Source organism: Symphodus melops (genome assembly GCF_947650265.1).
Source record: "Symphodus melops genome assembly, chromosome: 7".
Classification (NCBI taxonomy): Eukaryota; Metazoa; Chordata; class Actinopteri; order Labriformes; family Labridae; genus Symphodus; species Symphodus melops.
The window spans coordinates 7,616,155-7,637,762 of record NC_136697.1 but is presented as its reverse complement, the minus strand read 5'-3'; the positions used below and the strand labels follow the sequence as shown (position 1 = coordinate 7,637,762).

Here is a 21,608-nt window from a genome sequence, read left to right as displayed (position 1 = left end):
CATTTACAACACTATGGTGTTCATTATTTAATTGATTTTTGACTTGTAGATAAACTGTCGTTTGGCTTTTATGATGTAAGAATAATTTTAGCGATGTGACTGGTTATTAGTTAAAACTTTAAATTGGAAAAATCTGACTTTGTATATAACAGCTTTCATGAAGGCAGTGCTTTGAGATTTGCAAACTTACTTAAGTGAAAGCTTTATGTTTTCAGGTGTGTTAATTTATTGAAAGCTGCTAATGTGCGTGACGGATTTCTGTCTTTATTTACATGCATGACGACATGTTGTACATATTTATGTGTTTGTTGGATGAAAGTTTTAGGTATTTGATTTCTTAAAGAAGTTTACGTGGGGAGAAGAAATAGTCTCGTCTTAAACATGTTACCTGGTTGTTGTTGGTCTTTCTTGTTGTCCTGGTGTGATTGTGGTGCAGAATGAAGCATGCAGGTGTTCGGGTCGTTTTGTTAGACGCTGTTAACATGGATTCCACTGTAGGTCCAATAGAAATACTCCCAGTTTGATCCATTGCTGCCTAAAAGAAAACCCTCAGTCCTTTGCAGTAGACATGACGCATAATTTGTGTTTGCATGTTCAACGGAAACATTATTAGTGTAAGGTAATAGTGAAGGCACAGCATGGTTAAAATTACAGTATAAGATATATTTTACCTTAATCATTAGAAAATAGAGAGCTTTTTGGCTTTAAGGTATGTTTTTATAATAGCTGTGTTTTCACATTTCCTTCAAACTTCACAGTGTCAGGTTTGTTTATTGGACGGGATGATCTGTACTACAGTGGGTGATGTCATCGCGTCAGTAGAGAGCAGCTTTTAAAAATACTTCAAGGACTTCTTACAGTTCGCTCTGCAGTCCACACTTTCAACTCCACACATGATTTACCCCTAAAAACGTAGGGCCCTTTCTCTGCCAGCTTGATACAAAATGGATTTACTTTTGAAAAGTTTCAAATCAACAGGAGAGCTGACGAACTCTCTGTCGGCTGAAATGATTGATTCAATGATTTAAGCAAAACCATTATTTATATTTGTATCTAAAACATTCAAACACTTGTCAGCCGGCTCTCGAAATAAATGTCCTTATTTAGCCGACAGCAGATACAGTATTACTGGTGTTATAATTTTCAGGATTTGTTTTTATACAATTTAATCAGCTAGATCTACATAAATCTAGACTTTCTGAGCAGTATTTCAGCAGAAGTGACTTCTTAAGACTGATTCAAATACAACGCCATATAGTCCCTCGAAGCCTTTCGAAATATGCTTATTTCCTGATTATTTTGTGAAATTCATTATAAATGCTGTTTTTGTTTTTGTATATTGTATATTCTTACAGGGAGTTCTGAGTATGGAAGCAGCAGTGTTGAAGTTTGATTTAATGAATAGAGACATTTTAGAGTTAGAGAGCAGGTATGTGTTTCTAACTTAAATAAGTGTCTAAATAAGAGATGGTGAAGTGTTGGATGAAAGAGGTGGAGGTGAAGTAGTAATGGAAGTCGCATCTTCGGGTTAACTGTGGTCACTGTGTTTCTGTGAACATGTACAGCGCTGTGGACTGGTAGAGGATTGATGGGTTAGTGTCTATGTGAAATGAGTTGTAAGTCTGTTAGGCAGCTGCTTTCGAAATTTCATGAAAGTTCATAACGTTTCTTTTGATTTTGCTCGTCGAGAACTTTGAGGCAAAATGTATAGTGACAGGATGTACCAACATTCCTGAGATCAACCTGTGCAAATCCCTCATAAAGTTCAGCTTTGTAAAAAATTGGCAAATCTGTGCTGCTGACCAATAACATGCTGTCTGACAGTGCTACCTTTGATGAAAGGGACCTGGTGCCTGATTTAATAAGAATGGATTGTATTAGCTCCCTCGACCTGCTCAGTCTATAGGGCAAATTCACAAAGCATATAGCGCTAGCACAAACACAAGTCTTTGCAAGTGACATTAAATGTACACTGCTTCTACCGAGGTCTCCTCACTGGACGAGTCAGCAAGAGCAGCTGATCCAGATCAAAAACCACCTCAGGTCATTGTAAGGGCTCCAGACCATCTTCAGACTCGCAGATGAAGTGTGGAGCCGCTGACAGCCCTGGACTGAATTAACCTCTGGTTATATTCATAACAGTGACGTCAAAGTAATATTTGAAGATGATTTATTTTTAAATGCATGGGTGGAAGTGTTTTACTGATTACTGGAAAGTTTGAGCTCTACATCTATTCTAAAGACTGCGGCGCAGTTACTACCTGCTCTCGGCAGACGGTATTATTTTCAATCGGACAGTCTATGGCTGTCAGCGCCAGTGTTCGTCAATGAGACAGTTTTTGCAATGAGGATAATTTGCTTGGAAAGGGAAAAATATTTCCACAAATAAATACCTAATGGTTTTTGTAAATATCAAAAACATTGATGCATGGAGACAGTAGTTGGCAGAAAAACCCTGATAGTGATCCTGGCTATCAGGTCATCAAACTGAACACTGTTCAGATTGATGGCAGTTTTGGGTCTATTTTTATTCAGACCCAAACTAGCCCAGGCGTTTTGAGCATGCACCACAGTTCCCACACCGAGCTTTGCCCCTACGTCGGACAGCATAAGTGGGTAGAAACAGGCCAGGAAGAAGTCAAGACGAAGGTATCAACATGACAAGTGTTAGAGCAAGAACCACGTACGAAGCTCTGCCGTTATTGCGTTTCTTTTGTTTACACATTTCCTCCCAAAATGTAATACTGGTGTCCTCGTGTGACATTGCGGAAGTGCAAGAGACACAATGTGTGAGCACACAACAAGAACTTCACATACACAGAACTCAGGCATGCACATACACAGGGCTGTTTCGCCTTGTTTGCTCCTTGATTTCACATCACCTCAGTCTTCCCCCCATAATGTTGATGAATCAGGGGTGTAACGACTCCACCTCCAAAAGTGACTCGATGGAAAGGGGCATAGCGCCACCTACAGTAGAGGAGTCAGATATTCTTCTGTCAGTTAATGGATGCTCCCCCCGGCGCTTGTACGCTGAGACAAGGACAGCAGAACAATGTATTGTCCCAATCGAGCTGTAAGTGTAGCTCCACTTAACTGTTGATTAGGATTGGCAGATACATTTCTGAAAACCTCCTGGAAACCTAAACTGCATTGGCTCTATTTTTACACAAATACAAAAAAAAACAAAAAAAAACCAGTGGTGGATGGACACACGTCACTCATGGATAAATAAATATGAGCTTTGAAGCTTGTTGTTAGAGAAAGATACGAGAGTCAGGAAGAACGGTCTGATGATTGTTTAAATGTTTTTGAGAACACCTGAGGTTGCTTTAGGAGGTTTGTTATTTTAAAACCTTTTAATTTGAATATTTAATTCGGTGGAGAATTTATAAAAAACAAGCTACAATATTTCTCTTATTAAATTGTTTTTGTACAGTTTAGTTTCTGCTACTTGTACCTGATGTGCCAACTTCGTTTCCTGCTCACAGGACAATCGACTCTGTTTGAATATTATCATTTTTGTTTTTTCTGTTTTCTCTTTAAGGCTTCTTTGAAACGCCTGTTTTTCTAAATCTGGTCAGGACTGCTTCTTGAACTTCTGGCTTCACTGAATGATAATCCTGACTGCTGCACATGTTGCTTATCTTACAGCACAACGTTGTCGTTTTTTGGAAGATGTTTCTATTGTGATGAATTAAAAAAAGTGGATTTACATTTAATTCCTGTATGTGTGCATTCTTTACTTCACGAGAAATATGGACTATTTGCTCACTATCATAGTACTGAACACTGAAGTTACATGCACATTCATAAACTGTGCACCTACTGAATGTAACCCCTGTTATATGAATGCAGTGCTGCTTTGTCCTACAAATCTTGATCATGCAAAATCCAAAGAATCAAGATCCTTCTCTTTTCTCCCTCAGCTGTTAACTTCAGATGCCCCTTTACTTGGGTTTGGTTGCCTCATGTTGACACCCTGTGCAGCATGCAGTACAGCATTGTGACCCCCGGTAGGCAGTGTAGTTTTCTTCTAGAGAACTCTAAAGTGTGAAATTTGGCTTGGCTCTCTGACTAAAATAGTCCTGACGGCTGACAGCTGCTGGCCTGCCTGGAGACTGCAGCACAGAGACATTTTTACTGAAGTTTAAACTTTGACAATCCGTTTAACTTATCTGATTCTTGAATGTCGCCAACGGAAAGTATGACACACTTTTAAATGTAGTGTCTCAGTACGTCTTCAAAGAACAAAACTGGCCACTAATGAGAAATTTGTAACAACAGTCATTTTAACTCAAAGTCTTTGAGCAAGAAAAAGATGTCTCAAAACTCCACTTTGTTACAGAACCTTGGATTGACTAGTGTTGAGTGTTTGTGTGAGCAATCGTCACTCTTATTGGTGAGCCAAAAAGAACAGCGCCGTCTCTGCACAGTAACAACAGAAAATGGCTGTAACGAGACAAAAGACAGGAAGTGAACGATATTTGAGAAAAGGACTGTTTTGGCCAGAACACTTTAGATATAAACTATCTATCTAGATATCTAACTATCTAGATATAAACTATCTAAAGTAGTAGTAGTAGTAGTAGTTTTTATACTGACATATAGTACTATAACATAAGATAAGGCAACAATAACGCACAAAGTGAAGGAACAAAGAAACTAAGATATCTAAGATAACTAAGGAGCCGAACTATATCCACCAGAAGAACTACAGAAAAGATCTAAAGTCAGTCTCTTCATTTAACTCTGGATATTCTGTGGCTCAATAACAGTTTCAGTCAGTTGCCACCTTGAATTCTTTTTAATAGTTTGTCCACCTTCTACAATTAAACTTCCTGGGTTGCTGTTCTGTACAGTTTGGAAAAGCTCTGACACGAGGTCAGAAAGTACATAGTAAAGAGACTAACTATGTCTAGAGCAGCTATATATCCAAGTTCATTATTTTATCTGTGCAGTTGACCAACCTTGAGTTTCTGCCCAGCCAGCAGCAGGGACAGAAGACAGCTCTGTACAGTGCTTTGGTCATCATCAACTCAGCAAACAACTCCATAATGACAGCTTTTATTTGAAAGTGGTAGTCAACCTAACTACATAACTTATATTTGTGTGACTGACGGACAGTGCCAGCTAGTACATAGTTGAATTTTTAGTTAAGAGATATGACTGTTATTACTCCTTCTATTCTTGTGTATGAAGTCACGCCCATACTTGGTGCAACACATTTATTTCTGTAGAAATATGAAACAATTACAGTCAGATCAGGAGCTCTCTCTGTTGAATGCACACTGGAACTCATCTGACTACTACTTCTGCTCCACTTGCGTCAGCTCCTGACACTCAGTCTACTATGAAGCTTAGAGCGCCCTCTGCTGTTCAGGCTGACTTTAGCAGGAATAATATCACCCATACGAAGCGCATTCACTCAGATTATGCTATGAGAAAACAATAATGCAGGCAGTGAAACAGTAGTTTGCTTATGTTTTCAGAGTTTAGCTTTTAGGAACCTCAAAATTTAAAGGGGGGTCAAATATTTATTCTAACACACCATGCCACACTTGCACATAACAGCACGAAAAGATGTGACGTCATTGAATGACACTCCAGTTTGCATCTTGTGACAAAGTTTATCTGCCCATGTTTTGAGTATTTTATTTCTGACAAAAAGGACTTGGCCTTTTTTTAAGAGTCCTGGACAGTTTTTGTTCGAGATCCCTTCTGTAGGAGTTACCATGGCAGGATTTTGGCCTCCTTTTCAAACCGTTGTTCTCCATCACAAATCCCTCTTCGGTGTTGAAATTGGCCAAAGGGTATATATTATTCCTAAACCATGAAAACTGTCCAGTTTCAGCTAAATGTGTTCCTTACAAACTGTTGTGGTGCCAGTTCTCCAGCAGGTTGTTTATGGCCTCACTCCAGATGGGGTCCATCTCAAGTCTACTTTCAGGGTATTTACTTTGACATATTACAGGTTTTAAAAATATACAATCTGTATTTGTTTTGATGATCAATAGTATCTGAAATCCCCCAAACCTTAAAAAATCAATTCCATTAAACAGGTGTGCAGGACAGGCGTTAATCCATTGAAAATTGTCCAATATTTGGTGTCTATGATTTTTATTTTTTGTTGCCCTGTTTTAAACAGGAATATATCGTTACATTTTTACGAGAAATGTTTTGAAGTTTAAAATGATCATGACAAAGGTAATAGTAATATCAAAGTAATACTTACGTATCAGATGCCTTAATTATTGTTAAGTCATACAGAGGTGGAATAGTTGACCTGATAAAGTTTGGATGTGACATCTCTTATCTAATACTACGGCGCAGTTACCACCAACTCTCATCAAACAATAGTTTTTTTTCACTGAAATGGGACTTTCACACTCACAGAAACCCCCTGAACAAGTCAGGACATTTCTAGGAGGAGCAGGAGTTTCTCCTGAAGGACCCCTACTATTTTTTTTTTCACGGCAAGTCAGAGTGAGCTGATGTGAGAAAGTGGCAGGATATTCTGAGGAGAATTCACCTCGAGCCCATAAGTGGGGGAGTGACATTTATACCGTGACTGCTGCACGGTGCACAGCATGTACTGCAGACATGAAACCCATAAATCTCTGTCACGTCGTTAAACTGCTGCATTTTGTTTTTTGTTTCTTAGTCTGTTCTTCTCTGCCCTTTAGTTGATATTTTCACTCTGTTGAACTAAACATTGCATTAATATAAAGGGAGATGGGTATATCATTATGTTTTTCCTAAGAGACCCACCCGCCCCTTCCCTTCTGACATTGATAGTCTCCCGCTGTGAGGAGCATACTGTATGTCAGGGGTGTCCACAGTGTGGCCCGGGGAACATTTTGCGGCCCTTGAGGGTATTTTTTGCAGCCTCCAGCTTCAATCGAAGAATCAAAAGATTTTGGCCCGAGGCCTCATTCAGATGGTATATTTTGTTATTGTTCTTTTCCCTAAAATAGAAAATGTTTCGTACAAACAGCTTTGACTTTTTTTTTCTACGACTATGAAAATGAACCTTTGCATAATTTTTGCAAACAAGCGAACTGTTGTTTAGCCATTTAATAACCTGAGGTAAATAGAGAAGGCTTTTATAAACAAATAAGGTTCCTTGCAATACTATTTAATATATTTAAAAAAAAAAAAAACTGTGGCCGCGAGTGATTCTAACACAACAATTTTGGCCCGCAAAAACAAAAGTTTGGACAGCACTGCTGTATGTGAACAGCAGTGGTCAGAAGAATCTCTGGAGCAGTGCTCCTAAAATTATCTGGATATTTTCAGGAGTGCATATATGAAAACTGAGTTGCTGCACCTGTGTTTCTGAATGAGACACTTTTTGCAATGAAGCTGATTTGCATATAAAAGGGTAGGCTAGATTTTTGTTGGCTCATTTAAATGCACCCAAACAGCACCAATGGACAGGGTTAGGGCGCTGGTTGCTCAGCAGCACAGTTAGGGGATCATTTAACTGTTTGTGTATCAGACTTTCTTTTCTTTTTTTTATTAATTTGCACATGTTTACTCGGAGCATGAGGAAGTATCAGATGAAGTGCAGACCCCCCTCACAGTTTGACTGTGGGGGTCTTGGGGGAAGAGGTCATGTTGAAATCGGTTCAGGTTCTGCTCAGGGAGCCTTCAGAATCATCAAGGTCACACAGCTTCAGGTTCAGGCTCACAGAGGTATGTGAACGGGAGACAGTGTCAAACCTCAAACATCTCCTGCTGCTCACATTTCACAGGTCATCACTTCTGAGCGCTAACACACACTCACACACAGCATCAAGTTTGACCTTTGCTCAAATAATTCACCTCACCTCCAAATGAAAACGGTTGGTCAGATGTGTGTCATTATTATGAATTAAACTTGGAGCTAAGCAAGATACAGCAACAATGATACATCTCCCACACAGTGTGTTTCGTCACGGCAACATTGGAAAATGGTCTATTCAATACTTGTTTAAAATCAAGTTATATTGATACTTGATTGGATACCAATCAGACCCGATGCACACTATATTGGCTAATTTCTTGTTTTCAATTGTCAAAAATGGCAAGCAAACAAAAATATATAAATATTATAAAAATATATTTATTTATAGGACAGGTGTTCAGGAGATGTTTTATGTTCAACTTATAATAATGTTATTTTGAAAGTGCTTCTTGTAACGATCAGGAATATTTGATGAACAAACAGACATCTACTTTATTCAGTCTTTAAAAGTCCTTTTCTGCTTTTTTAGATTGAAAAGGTCTGTTTACTATTAGACTAATTTCACCCGTATCATAAAGAGTCTAAAATGTGATTCTGACATGTCTGCATGTGATTAAGCAGTAATCACAGGAATAAAATATCTGATTTATATCAACTAATATTCTACATATCTGCTGCATGGTTTCATTCCTATTTTCTCAAAGTTCAAACTTTCCCCATCTGTTGAGATAATTCTCCGCAAAAAAAATCTAATTTAATCTAAGAGGTCGAGAGTGATACTGTGCTGCACAAAGTGAGTTCACCTGACCTGTGGACAAACAGAGGAAAACAAAGTCGACTGTGTGAGTGTTCACAGTGAACATGCAAAAAGTAATGTAATGTCGCCCTCTGGTGGCTGTAGAAGGAGGAATCCTCTCCATACAAGCAAGGAGAGCAATAGAGTGAAGACGAGACAAAAGGCAGTGTCTAAAATCACACTTCTCAATATACAGTCTAAAGCAGAGGGTGTATATCTTTGTCGTCTATTTCCTTGAAGCCGCCCTAACAGAGCCAGACAGATAAAGATAAGAGGCTCCTGTCCGACGAGGATTCAAACCAGGAACCTTTCCAATCCACTGCACAGTCCCACTATTAATGTAAACCCAGATTATTATTATTTTTAAGCCATTTCTTTCCTTTATTAGAACAGCTGAAGAGACAAGAAACGTTGGGAGAAGAGAGTTAGGTGGATGACCTGCAGCAAAAGGCCGAGGCCAGAAATGAACCCACAGCTACTGTGACAAAGACTGTAGCCTCTGGACATGGAGCACTCGACATAACCGAGATTAAAGATTACTAACGATTTCATGGTCAATATCTCCATTTCATTTACATTTATAACATTTTCCAGGTTTATAAGCTTCAGTTTGAGCCCAAGACGACCTTCATATCTTGAATATTACAATTTCTATTGCTCAAACTAATTCACGATTGTATTTTGAAACAGCCTCGTTCAAACTCCCACCTCATGTCATACTGGAGTGACTTATATGTTGTGGACTGCTCTTTTAACTACAATGGGACTACAATCAGGCAGAGCATCAACTAACAGAAGATTTCCAAACTACAATTGAAGTACAAACTACTTCAACGATTGTGACAGAGTGCAGGCGCACACACACGAACACACGCTGACACACACTGACCCCAAACTTTTAAACCACACCATCATCCTCCTTCCCCTTCCCGTTTTATATCACGACCAAGGATGAACACTTGACAGTTTTTTGTCATGCATACATTTATATCCATTCATAGCACGTTTGGGGCGTTAGACGGCGTTGGACGGCCCATTTCCGTAACGTAAATAGGCGGCCATAGAGGTCACATGACGTGGTTGATTAATAAAACATGTTTTCATATTATCTCCACAGATAACTTGATGTGGTATTAATAAACATGATCAAAATGTGTAATTTAGTGATGAGTAATCCACAGGAAAGGTTAAAAACCATTAATTCAAGTCCGCCCCAAACCAGTTATTGGGGAGTAGTAGTGGGTTACAAAACCCTCCACCAGCGAGTCTGCACTGATACCGACCTTTGGATCACGTGTAACGCCTATTGTGTCTGGTCGTCACAGAGGAAGCGATACAGATGTAAGTTCAGTGTAAGTGCTTATACAAACACTGCACCAACGAGGATCGATATTTAATACTGTCATACAGACGCTAACAACTACTGAGGATCAGATATAGACCGACTCTTCTTCCTTCCTTCAGTTGAGGTGTTTATTTATGAAGTGTTTTAGGCCGACAGGGACTGTGGCAGAAATGAAAGAATATTAAATCATGTTGCAGACATCTCATTTTGCATATTTTTTCCCTATTTTTCTGAAAATCTCAATTAAAACTTATCTTACACTACAACAAAAAATAAATGTTTTGCTGCTTGTCAATTGGTGTGTCTCAAAGTGTCATCAGCAGACTTCTCAGAACTACAGACAGTGTTTGTGACAGACCCAGAAGTGGAGCACCATGAGAGATGGACCACAATGATGATGCAACCAACTCCACCTCTTCGGCTTGATTGCCACACGACCGTTGTAGGCGACTCCACTGACACCAAGACACCGCCTTGACAGTTTGCGGTGGGCACAAGACCATGTGACCATGTGCTGGATAGGACAAGGTCAATATGGTCCCCAAGGTTCACTTTGGTGGAGGAGGTGCCCAGTCTGGGCAGGAATCACCAGTCAGCGCAAAACAGATTTGTAGATGGGTCAGTCACTGCACATTCTTACCTCAGAGACATCATAGAACCCATCATCATCCCCCAATTCAACCAGCAGACCCATCAACTTTCTGTTCGTGGAGGATAATGTTCCACCACTGAGTGCCAGAATCATCACAGCTCGACTTCAGGAAGTCAGAGTGCCTCATATGGTATAGCCAGCAATGTCCCCTGACCTGAAGCCCATAGAGCAGGTCTGGGACCAGCTGAAGCAGAGACCGGATGCTCGTACTCCACTCCAACATGACCTGGCAGAACTGCATGTAGCACTTATGGAGTGGAGCACATCAGAACAACATCATGAGGCCAGTTAGGAGCATGAGACGTCGTTGTCAAACTGTCATTGCGGCAAATGGTGGAAACACCCGCTACTGGTTATTTGGGGCTATCTTTGTTGTCTAAATTGTTGGGGTAATAAATATTGCACCCATGAAAATGTTTCTTCTCATTCATTGATAGTAATATCAAAGGGAACTATTACTTAATTAAAATTTAGAACAAATAGAAAAAGCACTCATGTTTTGCGTTTTTGCAAATATAAGTTATTGCACTTTGGGAGATCGGTTAAAATAAAAAAACATCGTATTCTGTAACTACTCCTGTATTTTTACCATTTTTGAGTGTTTGGAAAATGAACCCTTTACTCTTCATTGGGAATAAACAACTCATGTTAAAACACAATCTCTGTCTGTCATAAAAACATATTTTTCAGCATTTGTTTGATGTTCAGCAGTGTCAACAGTGTACAGAAACTCATTGTTAAAGTTAACCCCTTCATTTCCATGAAGTTATTTACTTTTTTCTAAAGCTGTAAACATTTTCTTTAACTCTAAATCTTTAGCAGAGTTTTACAGTGACCTTCAAGATACCCAAAGCGTTTACACTGCTAACACAACACTCACATGCACAAGACTGTTTATCTTCAATTCAATTCAAAAAACTTTATTTGTCCTCGGGGGCAATTCAAGGGCACACAGAGCAGCAAATGTGCGACAGTGCACCTATACTAAAACATTTAACCAATCAACAAAGAATAAAGTGTCAAAGAAGAATAAGTGTGAAGATTGTTAGTACAAAGTTAGAATACAAATACAGAGTTAGCTATAAGGAACAGTTCAAAGTAAAGTGTCTAGATGTTAGTACAAGTTAAAACCATAGACTGTAAAAACAAGTTAAAACAAGTTACAGAGTTAGATTCAGAGGACAGTAAAAGGACATGCATGTAAAGAGATGAAAGCAGACGTGTGAACAGACGTATATGAGGTAAACAGAACTGTAGTGCCAAAGAAGATAGAAGTGGACAGTGATCGGACTAAGATGAATAGTGCATAACATAAATAATTATACTTAACAGAATAAAGTGGATTCAGACCAGTGTGAACATAATAAACAGAATAAATAGGAGTATTGCATCAGACTAGAGTAACATAACATGGGGGGGGTTGATGGTGTCCAGGGAGGGTGTCCGGAGTGGGGTGATGGAGTCCGGAGTGGGGAGAGGGGGGGGGGGGGGGTGATGGTGTCCGGAGTGGGGAGGGGGGGGTGTGATGGTGTCCGGAGTGGGGGTAATAGTGTCCAGGGAGTGGGGAGGGGAGTGATGGTGTCCGGAGTGGGGAGGGGGGGGTGATGGTGTCCGGAGTGGGGGTAATAGTGTCCAGGGAGTGGGGAGGGGAGTGATGGTTTCCGGAGTGGGGAGGGGGGGGGTGATGGTGTCCGGAGTGGGGGTAATAGTGTCCAGGGAGTGGGGAGGGGAGTGATGGTGTCCAGGACATGATGCGCTGCACAGAAAGGCTCCAAATATAACAAACTGCAGCTGTACTGTGACCCACCTTTTGGTGCATGCATTTCTCTGAATGCGATCTATTTTCATTTAATTCAGCAGTAGAAATATTTTTTTGCAGAACGATGTTAAAATTCAGATGTGTGCATGAGTGTTTTCAACATCAAAAGCATTATATGTCTTACGAGACGACACAAATGCCTATCTGTGTCTGTGACCCTGAATGTAGCAGATGGACATCTTGACTCAGGCTTCGACAACACGAAGTCAGGTTTTTTAAAAACGTATATCCTGCACCCTCAGTTTAGAAAGAAAAAAAACAAAAAAAACGTACACAACCTCATTTTTAGAAAAAACTCTACATGTAACAGCAGAAGTGAGTTTTTAAGCACATTCATAAGCATGCCAAACCTTTAGGTGGCAGTAATTCCCCAAATCCTATCCAATCAGAGTAAGACGTTACTTCCAAAAAACGTGAAACAATAACCGTCCTTAACATCGTCCTTCGCCCGTGGTCTTGAACATGGAGCAGTAAAAACAAGAAAAAAAGCGCATGGACAAAAAAAAAAAAAAAAGCGCCAAAACCGTTGTGAGGGCATCCATACCGTTTTCCAATGTAAACAGGTCGCATATGTGACAAGAACATATTTTGACGCAGGCAGTGACGCAAAACCCCGGTTCATTGCCGTCCACGTGCAAACGCATTAACCGAGGATTCGCAAATCTTCACTTTGGTCTGAGTTTTTTTAAAAGCTTTGTTTTTGATGCCGTAAATCTGCGTTTTCGTGGATGAGAGGCCAAAATATAGTAAAATATTGTTGAACTGAAACATTGGTAGCACATCACGAAATGTTTTAAACTTCTTCGAGGTTAAGAAACTAAAAGAAAAATCATCAATAGGTTTGACACGAGTCATTTATTAGTTATTTAAAAGTTCATTTAATTTATTACATCGTTTAAAAACAAGATTTGTCCTGCAGAGCATGGTCAGTGTTCAGTTCTGAGTATTCCTTCCATTTCCACCTGCAAGAAGAAAAACTCACTGTATAAGAACAAACGTGAACAGTTAAGTCCCTCACAAAAGGATAAAAGGTGTTAGTGACAGAGTGAGGCACAACACGAGAAAAACCCCTTGTACTGAAGTGAAGTCTGGAAGAGGCTGCAGGGTGTGATGAGTATGGTGGCCTGTAGGTGCAAAGGTTCGACAACGGCTAAAACGATAGTCAGAAAAATGTGAAGCATCTTCAGAAACGATGAACATTCAAAAGCAGTTACAAGCTATGCGGGACAATTTGTTAATAGGAGAGCGAAAGAAGGACCAGGCACAAAAGGTTTCTATCTATTTTTGAGATGGTTGTTAAATCAAGTGAGGTAATTAATGAAGTTGTGATCGTCACCTTTTGATCGTCCAGGTTTACTGTAGAATCCGTACGAGTCCCACTGGCCGTTCTGGTTTTCTGTGATGGGACAAAGAAAAAGTTCAAAGTGTTTCTTCAGTCGGCTTCTTTGAGTGTTAAGGTTCAAACCTCTGAAGTCCAGACATTTAACCTCATTTAAAAAAGGTGAATAAACCTGGCTTCACCTCAACTCTGGTTTACTCACAACGCATCGAATTTAATCTAAATAGAACAACTTAAAATGATGCTCATTATGTATTCAAATTAAAGCATTTAGTTGATGCCAAAAAATGTTGCAGTCAATTCAAATATGCTGTAGGATCTTTAGCTCAGATTTATACAATAAGAATATGTCTAATGTCGCCCCCTGCTGACCAGCAAAAGTAATTCAGGCGTCACCTCATGCATGCATTTACCTTTTGCTATACTACTCCATTCCATTTATATAGTACTTTTTGGGAACAGGTTTCCCAAAGCAAACGTTTTAAACATTAAAAAAAAGGAACCAATTATTTCAGAGAAGTTGGCTTCTGAGCAGTTTTGAAAAACAAACAAAAACAACAATCGGTGATTGCTTATTTGAGTGAGTCAATCTGTTACCTTCTGTGTTGTAAAGAACAGTTCAAGTGCAGCAAATCCTAAATTCATTAAAAATTGTTAACATTTAATAAACTGTGGAGGCTGCCTTTTCTCAGCCATGAACAAACATGAAGGCAGACACTGACTGTGTTCTTGTTCGATCTGATACAGACGCATGTACTGATCATTTTTAAACAATTAGTTTTTACAGGTGCAAGGTTTCACAGAGCTGTAGTAAACATTTGTTGCTCAAAGAGCAACATATTTATTTCATTAAAACATTTAAAAACTGAAACCACACTAAAGAAATGCATCTGAACTTGTTGCTTTATGCCGTCTTTGCATACAGACAGGATTCTGTTTTTTGTTCCATCGTCTGAACGTTGCCATGGAGACAAATTGTGGGCACTTCAGTTCAGTCTGATTGTCTTCAAAGTGAGACCGTGCATGCTGAGTATTACAAAAGTTCTTCAGGGTAATACACATCTTACATTAGACTTAAACATTTCACCAGATCTTTTTTTTTTTCCATACACCAAATTCTAAAACAACTTATTGTGTTAAATTTCTCAGATAAACTGCATTACCTTGACTTCTGTTCCTCCAGTGAGCGTTTCTTCTCTGGTTCTTTGACTTCTGTCCGTTCACACTGAATCCTTCAGTTCTGTTGTTGGTCTTTTTCACATCTAGGAGATAAATGACTCGTTAAAGTTATAACTTGTTGTTTCTCTACTGAAGCTCAAAGTGACATTAAAGTGTAGATAAAAAGAAGCAGAGCACCTGAATCATTAAAAACAGGTCTGTTGTTTGGTCCAGTGCTGCTCTTTGTTCCACACAGACATTTCTGTTCCGTCAGTTCAGAACACTGGACGCCACAGTCCACCAGCTGTCCCTTTGACGGAGACAAGGCAGCCATGTGTTCGACCTCAGGGACGCACAGCTGCTCGTTTCTCCGCTCGCTCTCCTCAGCGTTCACACACGCTCGCTTGTCTGCTCCATGTTGGAGGATCAGCTGAGGCGACGTTTTCTCCTCCTCTGCAGAGTTTGAGAGCAGAGTTTTCTCCTGCTCACGGCAGCTTCTCTCCGTCTGCTCAGTGACGAGACAACATTCCTGGTTTGGGTTTTGATTGGCCTCAGGTTCAGAAGACCCGTTTTCATCTGCATCGTCTTTAGGAGGGGAAGATACGTTAACTGTGCTCTGGCATCGAGGCGGGGAAGCTGAGGGAAGTTTTTCTGAAGGAGTCGTGCTCTGGGGTTTAGTATGTTCCCTCCTATCAGGGGAAACAATCTCACCTTCTGTTTCGGTCTTCTTTGACTGACTGTGTTTCACAGCCGGAGTGCTGAAAACCAGCCAGCTGTCTGACGTGAGAACAGAGTCAGAGGAGGAAAGCCTGCGGCTGTGCCTCCTGTCTTTACAACTTCTTAAGTTTTCACTTTCCGTTAAAGGTCCATCGTGGTCCTCCTGCTCGGTCATCGTGACGATGACTTCAGGCTCAAAGAGTCCGTTCTGCTGCAGCCACTCCTTGTTGGGGATAAAAGGGGGGAGAGACTCCACAGACCAAACCGACTCATTCAGTTTTCTCTTAAAACTATTTGAAGACATCTGATAGGGAATGAGCCCTGTGCTGTCTGCGTCTGGATTCGTCTCGTTTTCTGGCTCATTGTCAAGGAGCCTCTCTGATTGGTTCAGAGAAAGCAGCAGTTCATCTGCGGAGGGTAGCTCGACCAATCCTGAAGGCTCTATGACTCTTTTAGCCTCTGAGAGAAGCTCCTGCAGAGTCCCAGGCAGTCTGAGGATTTTAAAAAGTGGCTCAGAGTCCTCAGAAGTGAGGAGAGCCTCAGCAGCTCTGTCGGACTCCACAGGAGCACGATGCTGCTCAGATGACTTTTCCTTCTCTGTTTCAGAAGACGGCAGCAGCTGCTCGTTCTCAGGAAGCTTCTCGTCGGTCGTTGTTTTCAGCATCATTGTCTGCGACGTGACCCAGCTCATGAGGATGTCGGGGACGGAGACACATCTCTCTTTGATGACATCATCGTCTTGTTGAGAAGAGCTGCACACAGGAACCAGGCTACCAGAAGAGCCCACTGACCACATGTTGTGATGACCATTCCTGCAGGCGGGAACGTTCTCTCCACTTTTCATTGGGCTCTTCTGTGATTGTTGTGCTCCTCTGTCACGGGATTGGAGCGTCTTTGTTCCTTCAGGATGAATGAGGTTAAATCTCTGTGTGACTGCAGAGATCTCACTGCTCTCGGTCAAGTCTCTGGTGAAGGTCTCGGGCTCTGCAGAGCCTCGTTCGTGGGAGCTGGAGCTGGAGGAGGACGGGGAGTTTGAGGTGGTACCATGCCCTAAATCAGAGCTGATGAGTGGGCTCACCTCTCCAGAAGCAGCCCCGCCTCTACATGTGGGTTCTGTTTGGACCTCTGAGTTCACCATGTGTCTCAGAGGGACAGAATGAGGAGGGCGCACTCTGCGAGGCTGGTTTGGCTGCTGGAAAGGAGCAGGAGGATGGACTGGGGGGTGGAGCAGGTGTCTGTAGTCTACTGATTGGATGTGAGGGTGGGGCAAAACATAGGGTGGAGCCTCCATGTAGGGGGGAGGAGGGGGGTACGGGGGCATGACCATACCATAGCCTGAGGGATACAAAAACATGTATAGTCCAAAGTAAGAAACTATGGTTTAACTTTAACTGTTTTCAGTTTCTTAAAGGATAAACACACTGAAAGAAGCTGCATCCATCAACACAGCTGTCAATCATAATGTTACAGCAGTTTAACAGTTAACATGGAGGTTTATTACCTAAGTCGGAGCGCTAGATAGTTTTGCAGTTGCACTGTCCGTCTTAAAATACTGTCCAACATTTTTCGTAATTTAAGTTAATTGGCCATCAAATGTGGAGAAATAGAGGCTTTAGATCAGTGGTTCTCAACTGGCGGGTCGGGACCCAAAAGTGGGTCAAGGAGCCTTTTTCCAGTTTTCGGTTTGCAAGTGGTAGAAAAATTCAGTCAAAAATTCAATTAAGCCTTTTTTAGGTTCTTTGTTCTCTCACACTTGTAAATGTCTGAGGTCCAAACTGCTTGATTTGTCTTTAAAGAAATCTGTTGAAAAATATAAGGGAATTGTGCACACACTCTTTAGTTGGTGGGTCCTGAGGCACGACCAGTTGTGAACCATTGCTTTAGATCATATTTGTATTTCTTTTAAATCCTTATTTTTTTGTGATTTCATTTTCATAAACTTCATGTAACTAAGATTTAAGCACTTTAAAGTGAGGTTGTTGGACATGAAACAAAACGTAAAGTAGTAAAAAAAAGGGGAGCTCGTATTTCTACGACCTGTATCAACCAATCAGCTTCAGTGTTTGTGGAGGACACTCACCCATGCCTGGGAAGCCACTAAAGGGGTTATAGGAGAAGGGCACGGGCCACTGGTACTGGAGGAAAGGGGGCGGAGGTGGAACAGGGACGTAGAAGACGGGCCGGGATAAGACGTGGGGGTGTTGGAGTCTGGGGTCCTGGCTGATACCCTGTGGTCCTGGATCATGTAGTCCAGTGTTTGGTACCCCGCTGGTGGGCTGTGAGTGGAGGTTTGCAGCGCGTGGTCCTGGATGAGCAGGTGGAGGTCTGTTAACGGCTACATTAGCCGCCATCTTTAATCTGCACAGAGGTGGAGGAAGAGACAGAAGAATCCACGTGTGTTTAAAGGTGGAGCTCACAGAAGACTTAAACACACTTAGACACACTTTTTTTTTTTCAAAAGCTTCCACACAAAGTGAGTGTCTGCATCAAAATCTTAATAAATATGAGAAGACTATTCAACAAAATCCAGATTTCCAGCACAGTTCATGTTTGTGGAGTTAAGGAAAGAGAAGCAGAGTTGAAAGAGCAAACACAATCATCTCAAATCAAATCCAATAAGATCGTTAAAGAGCCAAACAGTCAACAAACTCCACTTAATCATTAAAGAGGACTTCAAGTAGAATTTAAACATCTTATCTTCAGTGTCTCTGATGTGTTATTGTGTGTAAAACAAAGTGACTTTACCTTGTTGAGACTCAGAGCAGCACACAAAGTGATCAGAAGTATTCAGCACACACACACACCTGAGTTTAAGTAGCTGCTGATCAGGTGTGTGTGCTCCATCAGATCATTCTGAAGCTGTGCAGCAGCACCGAGGCCCCCTGCTGGACTTCATGTCACTGTGCATCACAACTCACACCAGCAGAGGGCGCCAAACTACAGGCAGACAGAGAGAGCGTTCAGGAGGATCAATCTCAACCTGACATGAAACACTGAATCCTATTTTTAATGCAAGCAGCTCATTTCAGTTCACTTCAGTTCAGTTTACTGCAATTTGTAGTAAAAAAAAAACACTGGAAAGTGTGTGCAAGAGTTAAAACAGTACAACTACACAAGGACATCAGACAAAAACTAAGGAAAAGAACAGAGACAGAAGAGCCACATGAGAAACATACCTGTAGGTCAAATGTGTTTGCTCAGGCTGCGTACAGCGCATGGAAAGAAGCTGTTAGCTATAGAAAGCATCCTGACATAGGACTTACCCTTGTCATAGAGTTCATACACAGTGGTCAGGGCCACAGATAAAGTGTCATCGACTGATCTGTTTTTCCTGTAAGCAAACTGCAGGGGATCCAAGGAGCTGGGAATCTGACATTTGATGTAGTCAAGCAAAAGCCGCTCCAGACATTTCATTAGCACTGAGGTGAGTGCAATAGGTCTAAACTCATTGTGACAGGTAACCTGTGACTTCTGAGCTACAGGTATGATGGTTAATTCCTTGAACCACCTTGGAACAATGTTTTTATCGTCAAAAATTGAAAAAAACTTTACACCCTCATGAGAAAACTGCAAAAACATAACACCCGCTCATGACAAGTTAAATTAATTTGTGGTCAAAAATTGAAAAAAAAATGCCCCATACGAAAAAGTTGAAATTTTTTCATGGCCAAAAATTGAAAAAAACGTTACAAATTTGAGAGCATGTTGAGGCAGATCGAGGAGCTCACACGTCAGCTCGAGACACTGCACATGGACATTCGCTACTATACCAGGTAAGAAATGTTGAATCTGAGGTTTTCTAATTATCACACAAGTATTTCACTTGCCTCCCATCTGTATTAGGCAGTAGAATGTTTTAATGTAATATGAATGCCATCAACATAAAAACTTTATGACACGTCCTGTTTGCATGCAGATTTCCATCATATGAACATGTCATGGCCTCTTGGGATCTAATTCAAGAGGCAACAAGCAGATTGGTGAGAGTCACCAGTGGTCAGAAGAACCTCTCCACGCCGATCTCCTCTTGTGCCCGCGTCGTCTTTCTCCCTGAAGACGATGTCCACCGTCTGACACTGACGGTTAACTCAAGTTGAAAGTTTATGATTTAAGAAGTTGGAAAAGTAGAATTAAGATGTTTTAATTTGAAGAATAAACAACAGGTTGGCCTTTCTTTGATCAATAATACCAACTCAGAACAAGTGAATTAAAAAATTGCACTTCTTTATCTGCTGCAACTTTGTCTCTCAACCCGCTTTGTTTTCTGTTTTCGCTCACTTCTCGCTTGTCAGCTGAGCTTTGTCTGCTAAATTCCCCTCTACCATGTCCTCATCTTGTCCTTTTTTTTCTCTTCTCCTCCACCTGTCACATCTGCTTTTTCTTCTCACCTTTCTCAACTTTTCTCCTTTTCTTCCTTGCCTGCCTCTGTCTTTTTTATACATTTCTCTTCGTTCTTCTCCTCTGCCTGAGTTGCCACTACTTTTCCGAATTTCGTATTTCTTTTCATCTTTCTCCTCATGATTCTCATCTTTTCATTGAGCATCTTGTTCCCATATCACTTTCCCCTTTCTCCTCATTTTCTTCATCTTCCTCTTTCTCTTCTCCTTTCTTCTCAGCTTGCTCGCTCCTTCTTTCTCTCCATGTATTGCTCCCTCTTGTGCTTTTCCTATTCCTGATTCTCCTCTTCCTGTTTCTGCTCTAACTTTCTCCCCTTTAGCTCTGTATCTTTCTCCTCATTATCTCTAAATCTCCTTCTTCTTTTCTCCTCAGACTTTTTGATATATCTCTTCCTCTTTCTGAGTAGCCTCTTCTTTCTCTCCATCTGATTCCCTCTTGCTCCTTTCATTCGTGCTCTTTTTTTAATTTTTTTTTATTTGTGGCTCTCTGTATTGTGTATTCCCCCTCTTTCTCCTCTCTTTTTTCATCTTTCTCTTCCTCTGGATCTTTCCACTTCCCCTCCCCATTATCTTCTGTCTCCTCTGCCTCTTCTTTTTTGTTCATGCTCTTCCTCCTGCCTTCCTCTCCCTCTCCATACCTTCATTTCTCCTCGGCTTCCCTTTCTCTTCTTCTTGTTCTCAACTCTTTCCACTTGTTCTCCATTTTCTCTTCCTCACTTTCTTCTTCTTTTGTTTCCCTCTGTTCTTTGTCTTTCTCTTCCTTTATCTCTTCTTTCTATACTATTGTGCTTTTCTCCTTCCTCTCTCATCCCACTCTTCCTCCTTGTTTGCTATGTCCTTTTGCTCTTTTTCCTCTTGAACCTTCTCTACTTCTAGTATTTCTCACTCCTCTGCCTTTCTCACTCATTCCCCCTGCTCTTCTTCTCTGCTAGCTTCCCCTTTCTCCTTTGTCCTGTTCTCCTTACTCTTTCTCCTCGTGTCCTCAGCCTCTGTCTCCACTTGCTCCTTCGTCTTCTTTCCTCTTTAGGTCCTCTTCCTCCCCTTGTTCTTACTTGTTTGCCGTTGTCTATTTTTTGATATTTCGCTCCTTCCTTCCCCCCACCTGAGTGGCCTCTTCTTCCTCCCTGTTCCACCTTTCCCTCTTCTTCTTTTCCTACGCCTCCTTCTCTTCTTTGTGTTTCTCTGACATTTTTTTGTTCATTCTCTTCCATCTTCCTACGTGTTCTCTTACTTCTCAATGTCTTTGCCATCTGTTATATTTTGGGTGTCTTTTTCTTCTTCTGTTCTTCTATCTAATCTTCCCTCTCTCCCTCTGTCTGTTTTTGGTGTTTCTCATCTTCATTCTCATCTTTTGTCCATACTTGTTAATGTTTTTCTCTTCCTCCTTATCATCTTATTCTTTCCCCTTTTGCTGTTTTTCCTCCTCTTCTGCCTCTTTAACACTCGAACTATCAAGACAGTCATTTTGACGGTTTTCAATATTTGCAACGTCATAACTTGGTTTAAAAAAAAACAAAACTATGTACCAATAGGACCCTGACTTTTCCTAAATGTGTGTATATGTCATTCTTACATTGTTTTAGCATTAGCATTTCAAAACACAAACGAGAAATGAGCATTACTACCTTGAACTACCATAGCAGTCCCATTGACTGC

The 21,608-nt window shown here is 40.9% G+C and overlaps 1 protein-coding gene and 1 long non-coding RNA gene across 2 annotated transcripts; both read right to left on the bottom strand.

The window, feature by feature from the left end:
- Positions 1 to 13,177: 13,177 nt before the first annotated feature.
- Positions 13,178 to 14,963, bottom strand: LOC306826230. The gene is made up of 3 exons (XR_013779389.1): positions 14,844 to 14,963; positions 13,678 to 13,737; positions 13,178 to 13,303 (listed from the first exon to the last, which is right to left on the bottom strand). It is a non-coding gene; the product is annotated as an uncharacterized lncRNA (long non-coding RNA).
- A 32-nt stretch (positions 14,964 to 14,995) lies between these two features.
- On the bottom strand, positions 14,996 to 18,403 carry LOC306827150 (uncharacterized protein; the record flags this gene model as incomplete). The annotated part of the gene is made up of 3 exons (XM_079348817.1): positions 18,301 to 18,403; positions 17,636 to 17,913; positions 14,996 to 16,890 (listed from the first exon to the last, which is right to left on the bottom strand). Exons 2-3 carry the CDS (start codon positions 17,904 to 17,906, stop codon positions 14,996 to 14,998), a joined length of 2,166 nt encoding a protein of 721 aa, XP_079204943.1. The 5' UTR covers positions 17,907 to 17,913; positions 18,301 to 18,403.
- Between the last annotated feature and the right edge of the window lie 3,205 nt (positions 18,404 to 21,608).